General features: G+C 43.3%; 1 protein-coding gene and 1 pseudogene across 1 annotated transcript in view; both read right to left on the bottom strand.

The window, feature by feature from the left end:
* Positions 1–22247, bottom strand: part of EVA1A (eva-1 homolog A, regulator of programmed cell death) — a 356598-nt gene that overhangs the window by 193397 nt on the left and 140954 nt on the right. The window contains exon 5 of the mRNA XM_040427455.1: positions 19776–19919. Within this exon, the coding sequence (XP_040283389.1) occupies positions 19776–19919 (144 nt within the window). The remainder of the gene's footprint in view (positions 1–19775; positions 19920–22247) is intronic.
* On the bottom strand, positions 17669–17751 carry LOC121000080 (annotated as a pseudogene).

Below are 22247 nucleotides of genomic sequence, written 5' to 3'. Positions count from 1 at the left end.
ACGTGATGGGGGGCTTATTACTGCCACGTGATGGGGCACTTGTTACTGGCACGTGATGGGGCACTTGTTACTGGTACATTGGGGGGCTCTTGTTACTGGCAGTGGCACGTTATTGAGGGCACTTATTACTGGCACATTATTGGTGGGCACTATAGGGGCATCTACTGAGGCCACAAAGAAGGGGTGTTTTATATGGGGGGCTCTGTACAGTAGCATTTTATACTGGGACACATTATGGTGGGTACTATGGAGAAGGGGAGACAGGAGTACTATGGAGTCATCTACGGGGGGCACTAAGAAGGGGTATTTTATACTTGCAAATTATGGGGGACACTGAGGGCATCTACTGGGGCACGATATATGGGGCATTTTATACTGGTACATTATGGGGGGCACTAGCAGGGAGGGGGGAGAGGAGCACTATGGAGGCATTTACTGGGGCACTATATAGGGGTATTTTATACTGGCACATTATGGGGGACATTAGCTCAACTGGGGGCATAAGGGGGTATGTTTTGCACATTATAAGGAGAATTATTTCTACTTGGGGGCATTATGGTGGGTTTTATTACTCCCCCATGGTATGACCCCCTAGTAGCAGCACCAGCCTCTCTCTGCTCTACTATCCCTCTGCCCCTTCTCCAAATCCTTATTATGAAATCTTTCTCATTAGGATAAAACACAAAATCAGCTCCGCCGAGCCCCCGGCCAAAGTGTTGAAGTGGCGTCCGAGATCCCCAAGGGCCAAGCCAAGTAATTGTAAGTGTTCATGTGAAACATGAACACTGACACTGTCATGGGGTGGATCTGTGGATGACACATATAGCATAAGATGCTATATACGGTATGTGGCATCCACAGATCCCCCCCATAGCAGTGTCATCCACAGATCCCCCTCTCTATAAAAGTGTCATCCACAGACAGCTGGACTTTTCTTCCCTGTTGCGGTTTTAGGTATTGGGTAAAGTATTGCAGCATTTCTAAGCGTACTTGTGTAAATGTATCGTTGTTATAGCTGCCCCCCCCCCTACTTTTGTCCTGGCCCCCAGTGTGCCCCCCAATAAATTTGAAAGCTAGAGACGCCACTGCAACCATCTAGTAACAGACATGTATGTCTATTAGTGTTGATCACAAATATTCGAATTTCAAATTTTTATCGCGAATATAGGTACTTCGAAAATTCGCAAATATTTCAAATATAGTTATATATATTCGTAATTTCGAATATTTTATTTTTTTTATTTTTTTTATCAGTACACATGATCCCTCACTGCTTCTAGCTTGTGGGCCAATAAGAAGGCTGCAATATACTTGACTTTAGGAGTAATAGTGTTTGCGAATTTTGCTCTATATTCTTGAATTTTACTCTATATTTTTGAATATTCGCTATATTGCTATATATTCTTGTTTTAGAATATTACGAATATTCGAAATATTCGAAAAAAATCGAATAGAGCAATTTAGCTAATATAGTGCTATAATCTTCTTTGTCTAATAGTTGCAAGTTGAAAAATTCGCAAATCCGAAAATTCGAATTACGAAAATTTGCATATTACACAATCATTACCTTTCCGATTTTACGAGTAAAAAAAGAAATCGCGAATTTTTGAATTTCCGAATATTCGACGAATATTCTACAAAATATTTGCGAAATATCGCGAATTCGAATATGACCCCTGCCGCTTATCACTAATGTCTATGTCTTGTGTCTGCTCACATGTATCTTTCATGTATTCTCCCATTAGATGGGAGGACTAGAAGTGTGACTAGACATTTATGGTATATACTGTATGTACAATAGGCCATAAATACAGTATTTCAGTTGGTAATACCCCTTTAAGTTTTATTTTCAGCCCTTGGAATTGGTTGAGGCTGACAATGTGGCCCCCGACCAGAAAAGGTTGGGCACCCCTGGTCTAGAATTTGCAGATGTTACAAAACTACAACTCACAAAGTGCTGTCAGAGTATGCTGGGAGTTGTGGTGCAACAATCCTCTATGAGCTAAATGTATCAACAATCTTGATAGTCTGCTACAATGTATCAGAACAGGCAAAGCTGTCTAGACTGGATACAACTGTAGCAAATTCTCAGCTGTGAGACGCATTAGGTCTGCATTGGGGCTCGAAAATAGTAAGAAATTTGAACACAGAGTATTAGACTTCGGGCCCATGCCCACAAACGTAAGGGCTCCATGCCCGTGCTGCGGACCACCATTTGCGGTCCGCAATGCACGGGCACCGACCATGGGGCAGCCACATGCGGATCGCGGATCCTTTCACTTGAATGGGGTCCGCGATCCGCATCCGATGGTCCGCACCACAATAAAAGTAGTGCATGCGGAGGCACATGCATAAACCCACAGAAGTACTCCGTAGTGCTTCCGTCGGCTTCTGATCCGTGCCTCCGTTCCGCATCTCCTGGATTGCGGACCCATTCAAGTGAATGGGTCCACGATCCGTGATGCGGGATGCACACCCCCGGTGCCCATGTATTGCGGACCCGCCGTATGCAGGCCGGGCAAGGGCCATGTGCATGAGCCCTTCTGCTGAGTTTTTCACTGTACAATGATTGAAAGAACGTTCCAGGAAAATTCGGATGTATTGTATTATGACTGGTGCATGGCCTGAGGGGGCAGAACATAGATTCCATCCCCTCAGGCCGTGCGCTAGAAGCAAGGTTATTTCCTAAGGCCTCTTGCACACGACCGTATGGCTTTTTCAGTATTTTGTGGATCCGCAAAAAATACGGATGACGTCCGTGTGCATTCCGTTTTTTGCGGAACGGAACAGCCGGCCCTTGATAGAACAGTCCTATCCTTGTCCGTTAAGTGGACAATAATAGGACGTGTTTTATCTTTGAACGGAACGGAAAAACAAAAATACGGAAACGGAAGGCATAGGGAGTACCTTCCGTTTTTTTTTTTGTGGATTCATTGAAATAAATGGTTACGTATACGGAACGCAAAAAATGGAACGTGAACGGGGAAAAAAAACCATTTGTGTGCAAGAGGCCTAAGGAGAAAGTCTTTTACACCCATTTTTTTTTTTCTGTTCACGGCCATCTAGGTTAAAAAAAATTATTACAAATCTACAGCTGCTTTATTTATACAGCTCCTCCTATGCACACACATGTGTCTCCATGGTTACAGACCACAAGTAATACAAATAAACCCCATGTAGTCTTTCCCCGTGGTCATCCTCCCTTCTATTTTATCTCCTAATTCGTGCAAACGTACATTTGATAGGTCAGCAAGAAATTGGGAAAAGATGGAAGGGAGTAACACATGATTGAAGGATCAGACTACTTAGGGTTTTTGTGTAGTCTGTAACCATGGAAACACATAGGTCTACAGTGGAGATGTATACACAAAACGGTAGTGCCTATTTAATTCAGATTATTTGCAAAATTGCTTAGTTTTTTTTAATTTAGCATGCAAAGGACATTGAAAAATGGTACAAAGGTGGATGAAGCCCTTAAAGAAGTTGTGCCACGATAATAAGGACACAGGATAGGGGATAAGCATCTGACTAGCGGGGATCTGACTGCTCAGACGCTCACCAATCACAAGAATACGGGTTCCATGTATCAATATGAATTAAGCAGCAGGTCTAGCATGTGTGCTGCTACTCCATTTAGCGTCTAAGGGACTGACGCAGTTCTTGGCTATTTCCAGTAGTCCCATAGAGATCAAATGGGGCAGCAGCGTGCGTGCTCAATCTGTAGCATAGGGTGCCTGTTGTCATGATTGGTGGAGATCCCAGAGATTAGACACCCACCGATCAGATGCGAATTCCCTAATCTGTAGATAAGGAATATATTAAAGGGGTTATCCAACCCCTATAATGACCCCCCCCCCAATGCCTTGGCACCTCATATAGATTATACTTACCCTTCTCCCCAGCACCTGCTTCGCTCCTGATCCCCGCACGGCCACCGCTGCATCTCCCCGTCGTGTGGATCAAAACATCAGGTGACGGGAGGGGGGGGTGTCAGCCAATAGCAGGCCGCGATGGGCACTAGAAAGGCTCGTCCCCATCGCGACCTGCTATTGGCTAAAACACCCCCCTCCCCTTCATTGGGGAATGTTTTGATGCACGCGACAGGGAGATGCAGCGGCGGCTGTGCGGGGATCAGGAGCGAAGCAGGTGCTGGGGAGAAGGGTAAGTATAATCTATATGAGGTGCCCGGGCATTGGGGAAAGGGGGGTCATCATAGGGGTTGGATAACCTCTTTAATATGACAGCACATGCCTTTTAAGATTAGGCAAATAGTTGATAACTCCACCTCTGCTATACCATAGTCCTATTATTAATAGTGATGTAAATCTGTGCATCTGCTGCATGTTATGTCCCAGCTCCTCCGCACAAAGCCGCCACATGGCTGACTAATGTGTGTTTATATGATCCAATTACCTAAACAGAGCGCAGATAATTGACGGGGAGACTGCATTCAGTGGGGAATTATCCACCAGCTACACAAGCACCACTGAGTGGTTTCCTTTCAAGCTGGGAAAGTGGTGCAGAGAGCCTGGATTCATTCAGGGAGAGGTAAAGCATGGGGGTGGAGGTGCTATTAAGCAGGCAGCAGCTGTTTAACATCACGTAAAGTTTACCTGCAGAATCACTTTACAATAAACCAGCAGCAAACCTGATAACAACAGTCAGACTGATGTCACTAGTCCACGGCTAAGGGCTCCTGCACACGACCGTATGTATTTTGCGGTCCGCAAAAAATACGGACGACCTCCGTGTGCATTCCGTATTTTGCGGAACGGAACAGCTGGCCCCTAATAGAACAGTCCTATCCTTGTCTGTGATGCGGACAATATTAGGACATGTTCTATTTTTTTGCGGAAAGGACATAGAAAAACGGAAAACACATGGAGTAACTTCCGTTTTTTTTTGCGGACCCATTGAAATGAATGGTTCCGCTTACGGTCCGCAAAAAAAAAATGGAACGGACACGTTAAGAAAATACGTTTGTGTGCATGTGCCATAAGGGTCCCAAACAGTGTCCCCAGCCAGTGCAGAGGAACTACAGAGAGCATCTCTCACTTTGGGGAACCAGAAACTGCAGTGACCCAGTGGATCACTGCTAAGGGTTAATTGTTTGCTAAGATTTAGGCTAGGGTTACACGGAAACACTGGTCGCACGACAGCTGTTGCAGCCAGGATTGCTGAGTTGCGAAATGAATGGGATCACCGCGACAGTCGCAAGATATCCAGCTGTGTTGGATTTCTTGCAACTGCCGCGGCGATCCTATTCATTTCTAAGGGATCACTCCAACTCATTGATACTGGCCATGACAGCTGTCGTGCGACCAGTGTCACCGTGTAGCCCTAGCCTAAAGCTTAGCAAACAATTAACCCTTAGCAGTGATCCACTGGGTCACTGCAATTTCTGGTTTCCCAAAGTGAGAGATGCTCTCTGTAGTTGCTCTGCGCACAACTGTATTTTTGGTCTGCATTTTTTCAAGACGGGATGCGGCCCCATTCACTTCAATGGAGCAGCAAGAAATGCAGACAGGACACCGTGTGCTGTCAGCATCCGTTCAGCAAAAAGAATAGAACAGGTCCTATTTCTGTTTGCTTTGCAGACAAGGATAGGATATTTCTATAGAAGGGGAGAAAAACTGAAGGCAATGTTTTGCAGATCTGCATTTTTGTGGACTGGAAAAAACATACCATCGTGTGCATGAGGCCTAAAAGTTGTGATTTGATGCTAAAACATGTATTCCTTTATGCCCTCTGTATCGCAAATGGATGTGTATGGACCACCAATAGTTAACACTGGCAGTCTTTAGCCTTACTTCCCAGGGTGATGAGCTGGTTCTGCCTCCTGATTAGTGAGGAGGTCTTAGCTAAGCAGAGCTAGAGGCAAGACCTGTATGTGTGAGCTCCTGCTAACTAGGCCCAAAGTGAAGCCTGATCCAGGAAAACACCATTCCTGAGAATGAAAGCTACCAGAGAACAATTGTGTAAAATAACTACCCCTGAGAGAGAAGGAGAACAGATATTTTTGAAGGTTTAGAATCAGTTCAGAGGCCGTGCCTGGATAAAGACTGTAAGGTATTTTCTCGTTTATGGCAATGAGACTTTACTGATGTGGAAAGGGTATTTTGCTTTGGCACCCACCACACTTTGAGACGGACGAGTCATGCAGATCTAAGATCTTCATCCCACAGCCTGGGAATTGCTGAAAGAGTTAATGAAATTGGAATTGCACGCCTGTGATTATTTTGGAGAGACTGCAAAGTGTATTATGAGAGAAACAGGGAGTACTACTACTACCACCACCATCATTGTTGCTGCCTATTCACAGCCACTGGGAAAGCCTACTCTGTGATATACCCCAGAGTTTTGCTTATTGCTGTTATATGTACTACTATTCCCATCATCAACTCAGTAAATAGAGACTTTACTGATTGCCACCAAACGGGCCTGGTTATTGACTCTACTATCCATGCGCCGGCCCCTTCAACTGTTATCCTTGCACCCATCTACCTAACATTAAGCTCCACCTAATCTCCACCAGGTGGAGTCTCCGTGAACCACTATAATTCCCATCAGTGCCATAACTACTACTCCTTTTTTCCCCGCTCCACCCCTGTGGGTTCGTTGAGACATCTCCATCCATTGCATGAAGAGCCCATTCATTTAAATAGGAATAGTGTAATACTTCACCTCCCCTGTGGAGGTGCTGCAGAAGAATGGATTACTTGTTACCTGGATCCTCCACAGATTGCCGCCTGTGATCAATTTATTGTTGGGAAAGCCTTCTACCAAAACAATCCCTTTAAAGGACGTTTCCTCAGAATAGCTCATTGATATATCGGCGGGAGTCCGACACCCAATAGCTCCATACATTAGCTGTTTGGGGCCATGGCACTCTGGTGAGCCCTGCCTCCACGCAGCTTCCCAAGCACAGCACCATGCATTGTATAGTGGCTGTGCTTGGTATTGCAGCCCCATTCACCTGGATTTTAACCCCAAGTGCCCCCTTCTCAAATAAATGACATGAACGCAACCTCAAGACTATCATCACAGCGCGCGTACCCCCTAGAGACGGGCACCACCGGTTGATGACCTAGAACATGGAATATCAGAGATCCTTCACGTGATGTATACACTGACATATTCTCCTGCGATGGATATATAGAAGAATCTCACACTGACATAGATACGCTTACAGCCGCTGCTCATAACATACCAAACCCAGACGGGACAGGTGGAGCTACGTGTGAACATGATCCGCCGACAGCTGCACGCCATCTTTACACCGCTAAGAGGCGATCATTTCTGCACAGTCACCAAGCAGGGTCAGCGGAGGATAATCTTACACATTCCCATTCATCCACATACAGTAACCCACACATCGTAGGCAGGCAACGCTCGGCTCATGTCTGCAGATGATTAGGGACTGGTACTGTAAGTCAGCAAGGAAATGTCTGCCTTGTGTCATTTATACAGATCTATTGTCACCACTGCTACTATTAAAATCTAATCCAGAGGCCACAGCCCCTCCGCAATACCATTAATCTGGCATCGGATACTCCAGAATTCCTGAAAGTCTGACATCTGTTCACAATAATCCCAAACAGATTTTTAGTATAAAAATATCAGAGACAGAATTTCATTAATGTTGAAAGATATATGATAGATAGATAGATAGATAGATAGATAGATAGATAGATAGATAGATAGATAGATATGAGATAGATAGATAGATAGATAGATGATAGATAATAGATAGATAGATAGATAGATAGATAGATAGATAGATAGATAGATAGATAGATAGATATGAGATAGATAGATAGATAGATAGATAGATAGATAGATAGATAGATAGATAATGAGATAGATAGATAGATAGATAGATAGATAGATAGATAGATAGATATTAGATAGATAGATAGATAGATATTAGATAGATAGATAGATAGATATGAGATAATAGATAGATAGATAGATAGATAGATAGATAGATAGATAGATAGATAGATAGATATGAGATAGATAGATAGATAGATAGATAGATAGATAGATAGATAGATAGATAGATAGATGATAGATAATAGATAGATAGATATGAGATAATAGATAGATAGATAGATAGATAGATAGATAGATAGATAGATAAGGAGATAGGTAGATAGATACAAAAGAAAAGAAAAAAGCAGCACACAGCTGCTTTTTTCTTTTCTTTTCTACATATTGGACCCTAAAAAGCTGAGCACCTGAAACATGGATCAGAACGCCGGACGTGTTTTCCTACACATTGGAGGACGAGGAGAGAATACTGCGTAACTCGTGAGAGATGGGACTTTTTTTTCTACCTTTTCTGCCACTGATATTAAGAGGAAATTTGAAAATGAATCAGAACGTTTAATCAGTCTGGAATTGCATCTTGCTACCCTGAGCGAATACCATCTTGCACACAGGATACCAAGAGGGATGTACGCTCTCATCTTAGACCGGACCTATTCGTGAATAATGCTGAATTTTGTCCCAGATTTGTTCAAATCTCAAACAAATATGCGTTCGACATTATTCTGTTGAACGTCGAGTTTCTACAGAAAGAAAAAGCATCAGTACAAAGGAATCTAGATGACATATTAGAGAAGTTAAAAAATGTGTTACCTACTGAGGACTTTGAAGTCCAATTGCATGTCTCATTTAGACAAATTTAGAGGCGATCTACAGAGCAAGAAACGGCGTAAATGGATGCGAGACATGGATGACTACTCTACAGGCTACGTGTACAACTGGCAAGGGGATCAGAGGAGAAATCGGAAGACAGGTGGAGAGAAATATGGATCTACCTCTCCATCCACTCCAAAGAAGTCACAGAGTCATCTGACCAGACATAACGCTACAGGGCCCAAGATGGACTCTAACCCCACGACTTCATCTACACCTTTTTTAGGGGGAGACCCCGCAATGGCAGGACACGCCGAGGGGGCAAGCGACAACACAAACAGAGGAAAAGGGAAAAATATGCAGCCCCCCCAGCGGGGCAGGACTTTGAGACGCAAGATATAGTGGTAAATATATCTTCTGTTGATCTTAATGCCGCACAGCTATCTACATTGAACAAAGCTCTGTCCTATTGTCCCGTGAGTACAACTAAGTGGTTTGATTTAGAAATGGATCTCCAGAGGTTTTTACGTGCAATCAAATTGAAAGTGTGGTTCGCGGACCAAAGGGACAGACCGCCATCTGAGGTCACACATACCAGTGACTTGAATTTGAAAAGCATGGGTTTATTTGTAAAGAGTGAGTTTTCTCCAGTCAAACCAACATCGAGAGACTCAAACAGGAATCTTCTCAGCAACCACTTAAGTTTGCTAATATGACTGCAGCAGAGATGGCGGCACTTAGAGATCTGGCTTCGGACCGCAACCTCACCATCAAGTCTGCTGACAAAGGTGGTGGGGATGTGGTCATGGACACCAGATCCTACGTGGCCGAAATCAGGCTGCAGCTTGCAGATACTAATGTATATGAAAGGATTTACAATGACCCCAAGTTTGTGCTACTCAGAGAGCCGAAAGAGCTATTGATTGGAGCTAAAGACAAGGGCATTATCGATAACAAGATTTTTACCTTTTTATATTGTGATAAACCGATTACACCTATATTGTACACCTTACCAAAGATTCACAAGTCACTGACCTCCCCTCCAGGGCGCCCAATTGTCTCGGGGAGAGACTCATTGTTTTGTAAAGTGGCTATCTTTTTAGATAAAATTTTGCGTCCATTTGCTATGTCAGCTAGATCCTATATTAGAGACACCAATGATTTTTTGACTAAGATTGACAATTTATGTATTCTTGGAGGGTCGTTGTTGGCTTCCTTCGATGTGGTAAGCTTATACACTTCCATAGAACATGAATTGGGAATACGGGTTATCCAAGAAATTCTACAGAAGACACATTATAGTACTGACTGTCAACAATTTTTGATTGCTTTGTTGAGGTTTATCCTCACTCGCAATTATTTTCTGTTTCGAGATGATTTCTTTTTGCAATTGCGGGGGACCGCGATGGGGTCCAATGTGGCGCCGACCTACACAAATCTTTACATGACACATCTTGAGGAGTCTGCCGTCTATGTGAGCCACCACTGCAGCCATGTGCTGGGGTGGTGGCGGTACATCGACGACATTTTCCTGATTTGGGTCGGCGCCACAGAGGACCTCATGGCATTTCACCGTTTTTTGAATACCATTGACCCCAGTTTCAAATTTACTTTGACACATTCTGAGGGAACCATACAGTTTTTGCACACTCAGGTCAGCATTTGCAATGATAGGCTAGTCACCGATTTGTATGTGAAACCCACAGACAGAAACACTTTATTACGCTTTGAGAGTGACCACCCTAGACCTTTGATCAGGTCACTTCCATTTAGCCTATTGCTCAGAGTCAAGAAAATTGTGCAAGATTCCACTTCAGTAGACATTAGGCTGCAAGAAATGGGGTCCAAATTCCGGACACGTGGAAACCCAACAAAAACTGATCCCGGTTTCTGGTCAAATGATTAAAATCAAACAATATCTAACATGCGACTCATCCCATGTTATTTATTTGTTGATTTGCCCTTGTCATCTCCTATACATAGGTGAAACCACTTGGGACTTAAAAACCCGACTCAACCAACACAGGTATTCCATTAGGAAACAAAAAATGGATCTTCCCGTATCAAAACATTTCACTGAGGCTAAACATTCTGAAAGGGATTTACGGTTTAGAATTTTGGAACAGATTCTTCTGAGACGAGGTGGTGACAGGACCAAATTATTGAAGAGAAGAGAACTTTTTTGGATTTATACTTTAGGGACTCTGAAGCCACAGGGTCCAAATGTAGAATTCAGGGTCATTCAGTCACCAGTTATGTATGTGCTCTTCACTTGTATCCTTTGTAGGGAAAACAACATGTGCTATATGTCTAACTGTGTTCCCCTTTTTTTGTAGGACAACAATTTTGACTCCATTGTCAGGAATGGTCACGTTTGGCGAGGACTGGAGGAATTATGCAGGCGATCCACTATTATACGTTATAAAATAATCATTTTTGGTTGGGATACCACTTTATTGGAATTTATGAACAGTGACAATCCCAGTCTGTGACTCGATGCCCAATGGGACTTGAGTGACACTGACTCCTGACGGGTTGGTTTGTCCATTAGTTATACACTATATTATAATATATCATGTAATGCTCCGATGCAGTCTATCTGTGACTCCCCCCGCTCAGGGAGGGAATCGGGATTACATCACTGTACGGAGATTGGTGGTTACCCGCCGATCCTCCGTTTGCGGATCAGCTTTCATCTGCTGAAAACTGCGGAGCTTTGGACACTTTGAGTGTGTCTTTGTAATTCTGTATAGGGAACTTGCCGGCCTGTATGGGCATGAGCATGCGCCCTGCTAGAAAGATAGATAGCGGCCATCTTTATTGTGGTTCCCATATTCTCCTATATCACTACGTGTCTCGCAAGAGCACATGGAGCGGCGCATGGGCAGACCGCCCTTCCGGACGCCAGCAGACTCCGTCTCCATGACTCAACGTGACCCATCCAAAGTTTTTTTAAGGTTTTAATCAACTTGTGATTGTTATGCACTGCGTACACTTTATACGTCGATTGGCAATCATGTATGTTTATCGATATTTCCACTGTACGGATCACGTTATGCACTTTATATGACGATGTTCACAATCAATTTGGATATAATCATGATTGTAGATGAATTGTACTTTTAATATTGCTATATTCTTGACGCACTTGTACTTTATTACTTAATCATTGAACTGTAATTATGAAATTGTCTGCACTATTTATGTCTGCCACTATGCACATGTTATTCAGCTGGACAAAGGCTCCAATGAGAGACTGAAACGTGGCTGCTAGATGGGGGAATAAACCGTCCACTCTTCTTCACTAATCTGGAGAGCTGCCTTTCTTCTTCTATAGATAGATAGATAGATAGATAGATAGATGATAGATAGATAGCTAGAGTATAAATAAATAGATAGATAGATAGATAGTAGTGAAGAGCGGCATACGCAATATTAGTTTTTGCGATATTTCAAGAATTTATGGCCTAGAATTCGCAATCTTCAGTCATTATTTTCTTGATCGTGACAATTGGCAATGTAATATTTGCGTAATGCGTGCGAAATACAGGCGTGGCTCACTTTTCCTACATTTGTCAAGCTGCTAGAAGTTTCCTGAGACTGGAGAAAATGGTTGGCAGCAACTTTCGTGACTGTGAGGAAGAACTCCTGATAGAGTGCTCCAATATATTTGCGATTGCGCAAATCGGCACTAATGATGCTCATATTTTTTGCGCAATACGTGCAACTTCACATTTTATCAGGTCTGAGTAGATATTACTGATTGGTGCACTAATTATTGTTGTGACATCACAGCACTATGTCTGTAGCATGTATGTATGGACAGCAGAACCTATCACACTGCCTAACACCCTGCACTGGAACCTATCAGCTACACTATATCAGGATATAACCTACACTGACTATCTCCCTTCACACTTGCGGCAGAGGATTCAGGCAGGCAGTCCATACGCAAACTGATGGCATTTGTCAGATGGATCCAGATGCAGATCAGTCTGACAAATGCATTGCAATACCAGATCCGTCTCTCAGGTGTCATCCGGAAAAACGGATCCGGTATTCTTTTATTTTTTTGCATTTTTAAAGGTCTGCGCATGCGCAGACCAAAAAGCCGGGTCCGTTTTGCCAAAACACTTAATGCCGGATCCGGCACTAATACACTTGCCGGATCCGGCATTCCGGCAAGTGTTCAGTGTTTTTGGCCGGAGATAAAGCTGCAGCATGCTGCGGTATTTTCGCCGGCCAAAAAAACGTAAGAGGGACTGAACTGAAGACATCCTGATGCATCCTGAACGGATTACTCTCTATTCAGAATGCATTAGGATAAAACTGATCAGTTATTTTCCGGTATTGAGCCCCTAGGACGGAACTCTATGCCGGAAAAGAATAACGCTAGTGTGAAAGTAGCCTGACTATCTAATGTAATTGGATAAGGAATAGGATCCAGATGAAAGCACAGAGCACAGCAATGTCACTGCTCTCTCTCTCAGAACTGCAAAAAAAACAGAAAATGGCTGCTGGGGAGGTTCTTATATAGTAAGGGGTAGGCAACTTTCCTATTGGTTTCTAGGGATGTTGCTAAGCTCTGAAAAAGATATTGCAGCCTTCTCATTGGCCCACAAGCAAGAAGGGAGGTTACTGATGGAAAAAAATCTAGAATATTTGCGATTACAAATATATAGCACTATATTCTACATCTTCACAAATTCTCAAAGTGGCGATATTCGCAATAAAAATTTGCGATTAAAATATTTGCGCTCAACACTAATAGATAGATAGCTGATAGATGGATAGATAGATAGATAAATGATAGATAGATAGATAATAGATAGATAGATAATAGATAGATAGATGATAGATAGATAGATAGATAGATAGATAGATAGATAGATAGATAGATAGATAGATAGATAGATAGATAAATGATAGATAGATAGATAGATAATAGATAGATAGATAGATAGATAGATAGATAGATAGATAGATAAATGATAGATAGATAGATAATAGATAGATAATAGATAGATAAATGATAGATAGATAGATAATAGATAGATAGATAATAGATAGATATGAGATAGATAGGAGATAGATAGGAGATAGATAGGAGATAGATATATAGATAGATAGATATCTCTTATTGTCAGCAGCTGGAACATTCAGGGCCTGAACGCTTCAGCCTTTGGATGTAAGACGCACGATCCAGACTTTACCCAAAGACTAAAGAACATTGACATACAGTTCCTCCTAGAAACATGGACTAAGACAGAGAATAAATCCCTGGTGCCCACCGGATACAGGGAGATCTCTGTCCCTGCTCTGAAAAACGTCAAGCTGGGCCGGAGCTCAGGAGGAATATTAGTCTGGTATAAAGAGGAGCTCCATGAGCAGATCAGACCAGTAAAGAGAGGAGGCTCCATCCTCACCTCTCGGGCTGACATCTACTTCTGTGTAGCATACATAGCTCCACCAGAGTCTCCATACTTCAATCCAGACCGCTTTGAGATCCTACAGAGGGAAGCCGCCCATTTCCAGGTCCTGGGCAATGTTCTCATCTTTGGAGACCTCAATGCAAGAGCAGGGAGGGAGAGAGACTACCTGACAACTGACGGAAATGTCTATATATTTGGAGCAGACACTGACTGTGACAGCTATGACAGCACAGTAAATAAAAGTGGCAGAACATTGCTGAACTCATGTCAAAGCCTCGGACTTCATTTTCTCAATGGCCGCACAAAGGGAGACTCTCTTGGTAGATATACCCTAAACTCCCATGTAGGCAACAGTGTAGTCGACTATGCCATCACAGATATGGACCCCAAAAATGTTAGTGGCTTCATAGTCACCCCACAGACACACCTGTCAGACCACACCAACTACTCCTATACATTAAATCCACAAGTAAACCACCGACACAAACATCACAGCAGACCGGCCTCTTTAGCCTACGTCCATCTTTTAAATGGACCAAGATGTCAGCCCCAAAGTACATGGAGACCATAAACAGCGCAGAGATCCAGGAGATGCTCCATAACTTCCATAGTAAAGTGTATAAGCTGAACCCAGAAGGAGTAAATCTCCCGGTAAGGGACTTTAATAATATACACTGCTCAAAAAAATAAAGGGAACACTTAAACAACACAATGTAACTCGAAGTCAATCACACTTCTGTGAAATCAAACTGTCCACTTAGGAAGCAACACTGAGTGACAATCAATTTCACATGCTGTTGTGCAAATGGGATAGACAACAGGTGGAAATTATAGGCAATTAGCAAGACACCCCCAATAAAGCAGTGGTTCTGCAGGTGGTGACCACAGACAACTTCTCAGTTCCTATGCTTCCTGGCTGATGTTTTGGTCACTTTTGAATGCTGGCGGTGGTTTCACTCTAGTGGTAGCATGAGACAAAGTCTACAACCCACACAAGTGGCTCAGGTAGTGCAGCTTATCCATGATGGCACATCAATGCGAGCTGTGGCAAGAAGGTTTGCTGTGTCTGTCAGCGTAGTGTCCAGAGCATGGAGGCACTACCAGGAGACAGGCCAGTACATCAGGAGGACCGCTACCTCTGCCTTTGTGCAAGGAGGAACAGGAGGAGTACTGCCAGAGCCCTGCAAAATGACCTCCAGCAGGCCACAAATGTGCATGTGTCTGCTCAAACGGTCAGAAACAGACTCCATGAGGGTGATATGAGGGCCCGACGTCCACAGGTGGGGGTTGTGCTTACAGCCCAACACCGTGCAGGACGTTTGGCATTTGCCATAGAACACCAAGATTGGCAAATTCGCCACTGGCGCCCTGTGCTCTTCACAGATGAAAGCAGGTTCACACTGAGCACATGTGAAAGACGTGACAGAGTCTTGAGATGCCGTGGAGAACGTTCTGCTGCCTGCAACATCCTCCAGCATGACCGGTTTGGCATTGGGTCAGTAATGGTGTGGGGTGGCATTTCTTTGGAGGGCCGCACAGCCCTCCATGTGCTCTCCAGAGGTAGCCTGACTGCCATTAGGTACCGAGATGAGATCCTCAGACCCCTTGTGAGATATGCTGGTGCGGTTGGCCCTGGGTTCCTCCTAATGCAAGACAATGCTAGACCTCATGTGGCTGGAGTGTGTCAGCAGTTCCTGCAAGACAAAGGCATTGATGCTATGGACTGGCCCGCCTGTTCCCCAGACCTGAATCCAATTGAGCACATCTGGGACATCATGTCTCGCTCTATCCACCAACGTCACGTTGCACCACAGACTGTCCAGGAGTTGGCAGATGCTTTAGTCCAGGTCTGGGAGGAGATCCCTCAGGAGACCATCCGCCACCTGATCAGGAGCATGCACAGGCGTTGTAGGGAAGTCATACAGGTACTTGGAGGCCACACACACTACTGAACCTCATTTTGACTTGTTTTAAGGACATTACATCAAAGTTGGATCAGCCTGTAGTGTGTTTTTCCACTTTAATTTTGAGTGTGACTCCAAATCCAGACCTCCATGGGCTGAAAAATTTGATTTCCATATTTATTTATTTTTGTGTAATTTTGTTGTCAGCACATTCAACTATGTAAAGAACAAAGTATTTCAGAAAAATATTTAATTAACTCAGATCTAGGATGTGTTATTTTTGTGTTCCCTTTATTTTTTTGAGCAGTGTACTTTACACCATGACGGAAATGTCTGACCTCAAAAGATGCAACAAAAGGCCAAAAAAGCAACAACCCAACAGTTGGTTCGGGAGTGTAAAGATATTAGGAAGGCGCTAAAAATGGCCTCAAATAGGAAACACCAAGATCCGAACAACCCCAGTCTGAAGGAAGCCTACAACAACATACAAAGGCAATAAAAAAAATACCCTCAGAAAGAAAAAGCAAGGCAACATCTCAACCAAGCTCCTCCAACTCCAAGATGCTCTCCAGGACAACTAGCGTTGAGCGAGCAACAAAGTGCTTATGTGTTCTACCGAGCACCAGAGCACAATGGAAGTCAATGGGAGAACCCCAGGCACCCCCTGCTCGGAAGAGAAGAGGGTGTCTGGTTTATAAAAAAAAGGTTAGAAATTAATGGAAACCTCATCAAAATGGTTTAGAACCAGCATTAAGAGGATAGCTGGATGTGTCTTAGACTCCTATTATGTACAACATACAATAGACAACCACACAAAGGCTATATGCCAAAAGCCAGGTATGTGCAAGCCATCAATCTATAAATTTTTATTTTTTTTTTTTTTTCTCGAAAGCCCAAAGTCGTGCTCTCACCTCGTGCAACAAAATCGTGCCGTGTGCCACACAAAAATCGTGCACTAGGTCGTGGTCTATCGCAGGCCATCTCCGAAGAGAAGAGCCCCCCACAAACCATTCCCAATCCCTCCTGGGCCGTTAACCTCCTGCAAGGGACTGAGACAAGTGACAACCCTCAGCCGAAGCCAAGGGAACGCCCATCTATGCTCCCGGCTTTCGCCTAGGCTGCCACCCAAGGCGTCAGCCAGGAGCTTCAACAAGGTCTGGACTCTCCCCGGAGGGAGAGCCCAAGGGGTTTGGCAGGGGGGTGAGGAACCAATATGGCCACACACACCCCCCCTAGACCTCAAGGAGGGGGTACCCGTTAGGGCGCCGCAACCCTTCAAAATTCTAGTGAACACACAACGAGTAAAAGTGAACACGGTGACATAAAAAAAAAAAAAAGTGAAATGTTTGCCATTACGGCCCGGACATTCGGCCAGAATTATAAAAATTCCTCGTATCTTCAAGGCCGAAGCCGAGCAAATAGAGGTGTGTCCTAAAATTGTGAGAAAGAAAGTGCTGTGCTAATGTGCCATCTCTCAGTGGGATTCCACCCCCAGTGAGTTCCGGCACCCCAGGGCACCACCCCCGGGGCACTTGCACTTTGGGCTTTCAACACAACTCGACCTAGTGGTGTCGATCCAGCAGAGCTCAAAGGTGACTTCACATGGGCACTCGGTCCAACACCCATGCTCCACCACCCAGGGTTGCTGTGTGGTTCTCCGTTCCACTCGACAACCATGGCAAGCCATGGAAGGAGTACAGCCTGGAGCATAGCTCTACAGGACTGAAGAACAGATCCTACACTTGATCTTAGCCAAAAGGCCGAGAAGCGATCAATCTATCCATGAGACAGATAACAGCCAGCATACCTTACAATGGCAGCCTTGTGCGCTATGAAATATTCCAAACCAGCTCTCATCTGACTGAGAACCTGTAAACCTCAAAGTTATTTTGCATCTGTTGGATGTCTTGGGTGGACCTGCACACCTAGATCAATATCATTAGGGCGACAAAAAGTTTTCTGATTGTCCTAACATAATATTCAATAACCTTTTTATACACTTTTGTCATATAAAAACTAATTTGCATAAACATGGGCATCTGGGAAAGACATGCAAATGAGAAAATCTGCCTTGTTTTACAGCTGTCATAAGACTATGAAAACCAATAGATGGCGCTAGTGAGTTACAAACAGCGCCATCTATTGGTTTCACAGTCTTATGACAAGACCAATAGTTTTGTCAGAAGACTATGAAACCAATAGATGGCGCTGTTCATAACTCAATAGCACCATCTATTGGTTTCATAGTCTTCTGACAAGAATATTAGACTATGAGTCTTATGACAAGCTTATTAGTGTAGCCTTTTGCATGAAAAATTTGGAATACAAATTTGAGATTAGAATATACCCCCACTCCGGACATGTCCCCACCCCCCAACCCTACCCAATTATTTCCCACTTGCTTTGGCAAAGTAAAGCTTATTTTATTTTATTTGATAGATATATAATGTATAGATAGATAGATAATAGATAGATAAATAGATAGCTAGATAATGTATAGATAGATAGATAATAGATAGATAGATAGATAGATAGATAGATAGATAGATAGATAGATAGATAGATAGATAGATAATGTATAAATAGATAGAATAGATAGATAGATAGATAGATAATAGATAGATAGATAGATAGATAATAGATAGATAGATAGATAGATAGATAGATAGATAGATAGATAGATAGATAAAACTAATTGTACAGCAGCTCTAGTTTCAAAAGATAATGGATATAAGGATATATAGATGATTTATTGATTTATTGATAGATATATAATGTATTAATAGATAATAGATAGATAGATAGATAGATAGATAGATAGATAGATAGATAGATAGATAAAAAAAATTGTACAGCAGCTCTAGTTTGAAAAGATAATGGATAGAAGGATAGATAGATAATGTATAAATAGATAGATAGATAGATAGATAATGTATAAATAGATAATAGATAGATAGATAATGGATAGATAGATAGATAGATAGATAGATAGATAGATATGGAATAGATAGATAGATAGATAGATAGATAGATAGATAGATAGATAGATAGATAGATAGATAGATAGATAGGTAATAAAAAAAAATTGTACAGCAGCTTTAGTTAGAAAAGATATAGTAAAGGTGTATTAAATCCTCCACTGGCTCAGGGTCCTCCCAATAATAACAACAGAAAAAAAGCAGCGCTCCGAAGTAAAGTGAAAAAAGTGGATCTTTTTTATTCACCCATGTGCCATGTTTCAACCCAACACAATGAGAGTTTTGTCAAACGTGTTGGCCTTGATTTTTCATGACTTCACTTCAGAATTCTGGCTTCAAAAAGATGTACAATGAGACTTTTACAACGTTTTGGAACTTTAATTTTTTTGCATTTTTACACAACTGAATCCCGTTTTGAAATATGGGAGCAGATAGTTATGTTAATGAGTTTCACTCCAGATTTATATAAAACAAATAAAAATTTTAGCCATAATAGTATACAGTTCTATATCAGCCAGAACATAGAAATCACATAAATACTGCAATAAACAAATTACAATCCCACCTCCCTGAGGGAGATCACAGTAATCACAGGACTAGTACATCAGTCTCATAAAGTTTTTCAAACTTTTTCTCATTTCTCCTTCGACAAAGAAACAACTGAATAACAACAAACAGCAGTGATAATAATAATACTCATCCCCATCATCACAACACAAGGGCGCCCCCTGCTGTTACAAACTCATAAAGCAGAGCCTGAAAGCGATTACCGTGCTATTTTCTGCAGAATGAAACAGTGGGCACAGCCCTGGACTTACCACAAGTGTAGATGACATTGAGGTGTTTGCGGATTCCGGGATAACAGGGGTCTCCAAACTCGTACGTGCTGGCGTAGACGTTACAGCTCCTCCTGCCCTGGCAGCGCTTGGTCATGAGTGACAGGGCGGAGGATGACTGGCACTCTGATGAGAACAATAAGAATACTCCTTGTTACAATGTATCAAAGTAATGCATTGTTATAGTAAATACATAGATGAGGCACATTAAGGGTCATCCGTAGGGATGAGCAAATCTGTAGAAGTTCCTGCTTGTCAGGCTCGGCCGTTTGTCAACCCAACTTGACCCTGAACCAGAATCCCATTGAAGTCAATGGGGACCCGTACTTCACTTTATTCTTTTAGAAAAAAATAATAGCATTCTTAAGACAGAATGCAAAATAATATGGCCATCTAGGGGTTAAAAAAAAAAAAAACTCACCTCATCCACTTGATCGCTCTGCAGCAGCTTCTTCTACCTTCACTGGACAGGACCTGCCAAAGGACCTGCGATATACGTGATGACGTCACTACGCGGGAGAGTGCGGTGACCATCATCGCGCACATGACAGGTCCTTTGGCAGGTCCTGTTCAGTGAAGGTAGAAGAAGCTGCTGCAGAGCGATCAAGTGGATGAGGTGAGTTTCTTTTTTTGGGGGGGTTTAACCCCTAAATGGCCATATTGTTTTGCATTCTGTCTTAAGAATGCTACTGTTTTCCGATATAACCATGTTATAACGGAAAATAATAAAATCACCTGAAAACCGAACCCGGACTTCAGTGAAAAAGTCAGGGTTTGGGTCCGGATACCCAAACTAGCAAATTTTGGTACTCACCCGAACTTTGAAGTTCGGGTTCGCTCATCCCTAGTCATCTACTCATAGTTTATGGGGCTTCATATGGGTTCACATCAGGAGCTCAACAAGGATGAGACTGGCTAGATTTGAATCTGTCCAACACATCCCTTAGAGATAAGCGGCAACAGAACGTTCTGGTCGTCATTTATCATAACTGTTTTGGGGTAACATTTTAAAATGTGATCGAAAAATGGGTCGTCTGGTTTCATCGCTAAAATATGAAATTAATAATGAGGGTCTCTTGTCCTTAGGAGGACCCAGAGAGTCTATATATTGCATGGATATATACTTGATTTTGGTGGGAAATGTGTAATGCCTAATTTGCCCTGTGGTGGCGCTGCTGGGAAAGCAGATCACAACCGATTGCTGGAGGTTCCAGAAGCAGGATACCCCAGGAACAGCATATTGTTGGAGGACCCTTCTAACACAAAGGGATCTACCGAAAGGGAGAACTCCGTAAAAGGCTATACCTATACCGGTAGATCACCGCTGTGACATAGCTTTCAAGATGCCGTGACCACTGAAGCCTGTGGTCGGCCGCAGCGGTCACAGGACCAAACCTGGAGCGCGGGGGTGGAACTGCAGCCAGGTGAGTGGCTTTTTTATGTTCAGGGGAGGATCCCAAGGCTTGGCAACCCCTTTAAATTTTTACCCATTTGAGTCTATCAGATAAGCAGCACATGCATGCCCGGCGGCCACTTCTTTAAAGAACATTTTTATTTATTAGTCAGAAGCGAGAACTCTCTGCAAAATGAACATTCGACCACCGGCTAGCCTTCATGACAAGTGAGAACTAATGAATATTCATCCAATCGGCAGAGAGATACATCAGCATGTCACCAGATCTAATGGGCTGCAGACACACAACACTGTGACTTTTAGTTTAGTTGGTAAAAAAACTAATTTTGCTGCACAAAACAGAATAATTGCTTCAAGTTTCCTAAGCAATGACCCGTATATGAGGTCACGCCTGCCACCGCTTCTAACAGGGTATGCCACCACAGATCTTACAGGGGTTGTGCCAGCAGTCAATGTCATTTTAATATAATTCAATTAGAAAACTAATTAATTTTATCATTTACTCTATGTAACAAAAATGTTCCAGTTGTGAGACATTTCTCTTTACTGCATTATAATGGCGCCCCCTGGTGTTTAACCTGTATAATAATGTGCACGTCCACCATGCTGAGGTGGTCGCACGCATGCTCAGTTCCGTCCTGCCACCAGCCATATCAACTGTTAGAAACTGTGACAATTCCAGGTAGAGAGCGGCAGCAGGAAGGACACCCCCCCCCCCCCCCCGACTGTGAAACATCCCCTTGCCTGTGATAGGGAGAGAGCTGTGGAAGAAAGGACACACCCGCTTGCTGGGATAGGGAGAGAGTTGCAGCAGGAAGGACACCCCCCCCCCCCCCCGACTGTGAAAAGTCCCCTTGCCTGTGATAGAAGAGACCTACAGCAGAAAGGACACCCCCCCCCCCCTCCGACTGTGAAACGTCTCTTTGCCTGTGATAGGGAGAGAGCTGCAGCAGAAAGGACACACCCACTTGCTGTGATAGGGGGAGAGCTGCAGCAGGAAGGACACCCCCCCCCCCCCCCCCCCCGACTGTGAAACGTCC

Source organism: Bufo bufo, chromosome 4 (genome assembly GCF_905171765.1).
Source record: "Bufo bufo chromosome 4, aBufBuf1.1, whole genome shotgun sequence".
Taxonomy (NCBI): domain Eukaryota; kingdom Metazoa; phylum Chordata; class Amphibia; order Anura; family Bufonidae; genus Bufo; species Bufo bufo.
This window is presented reverse-complemented; position numbering and strand designations above follow the sequence as displayed.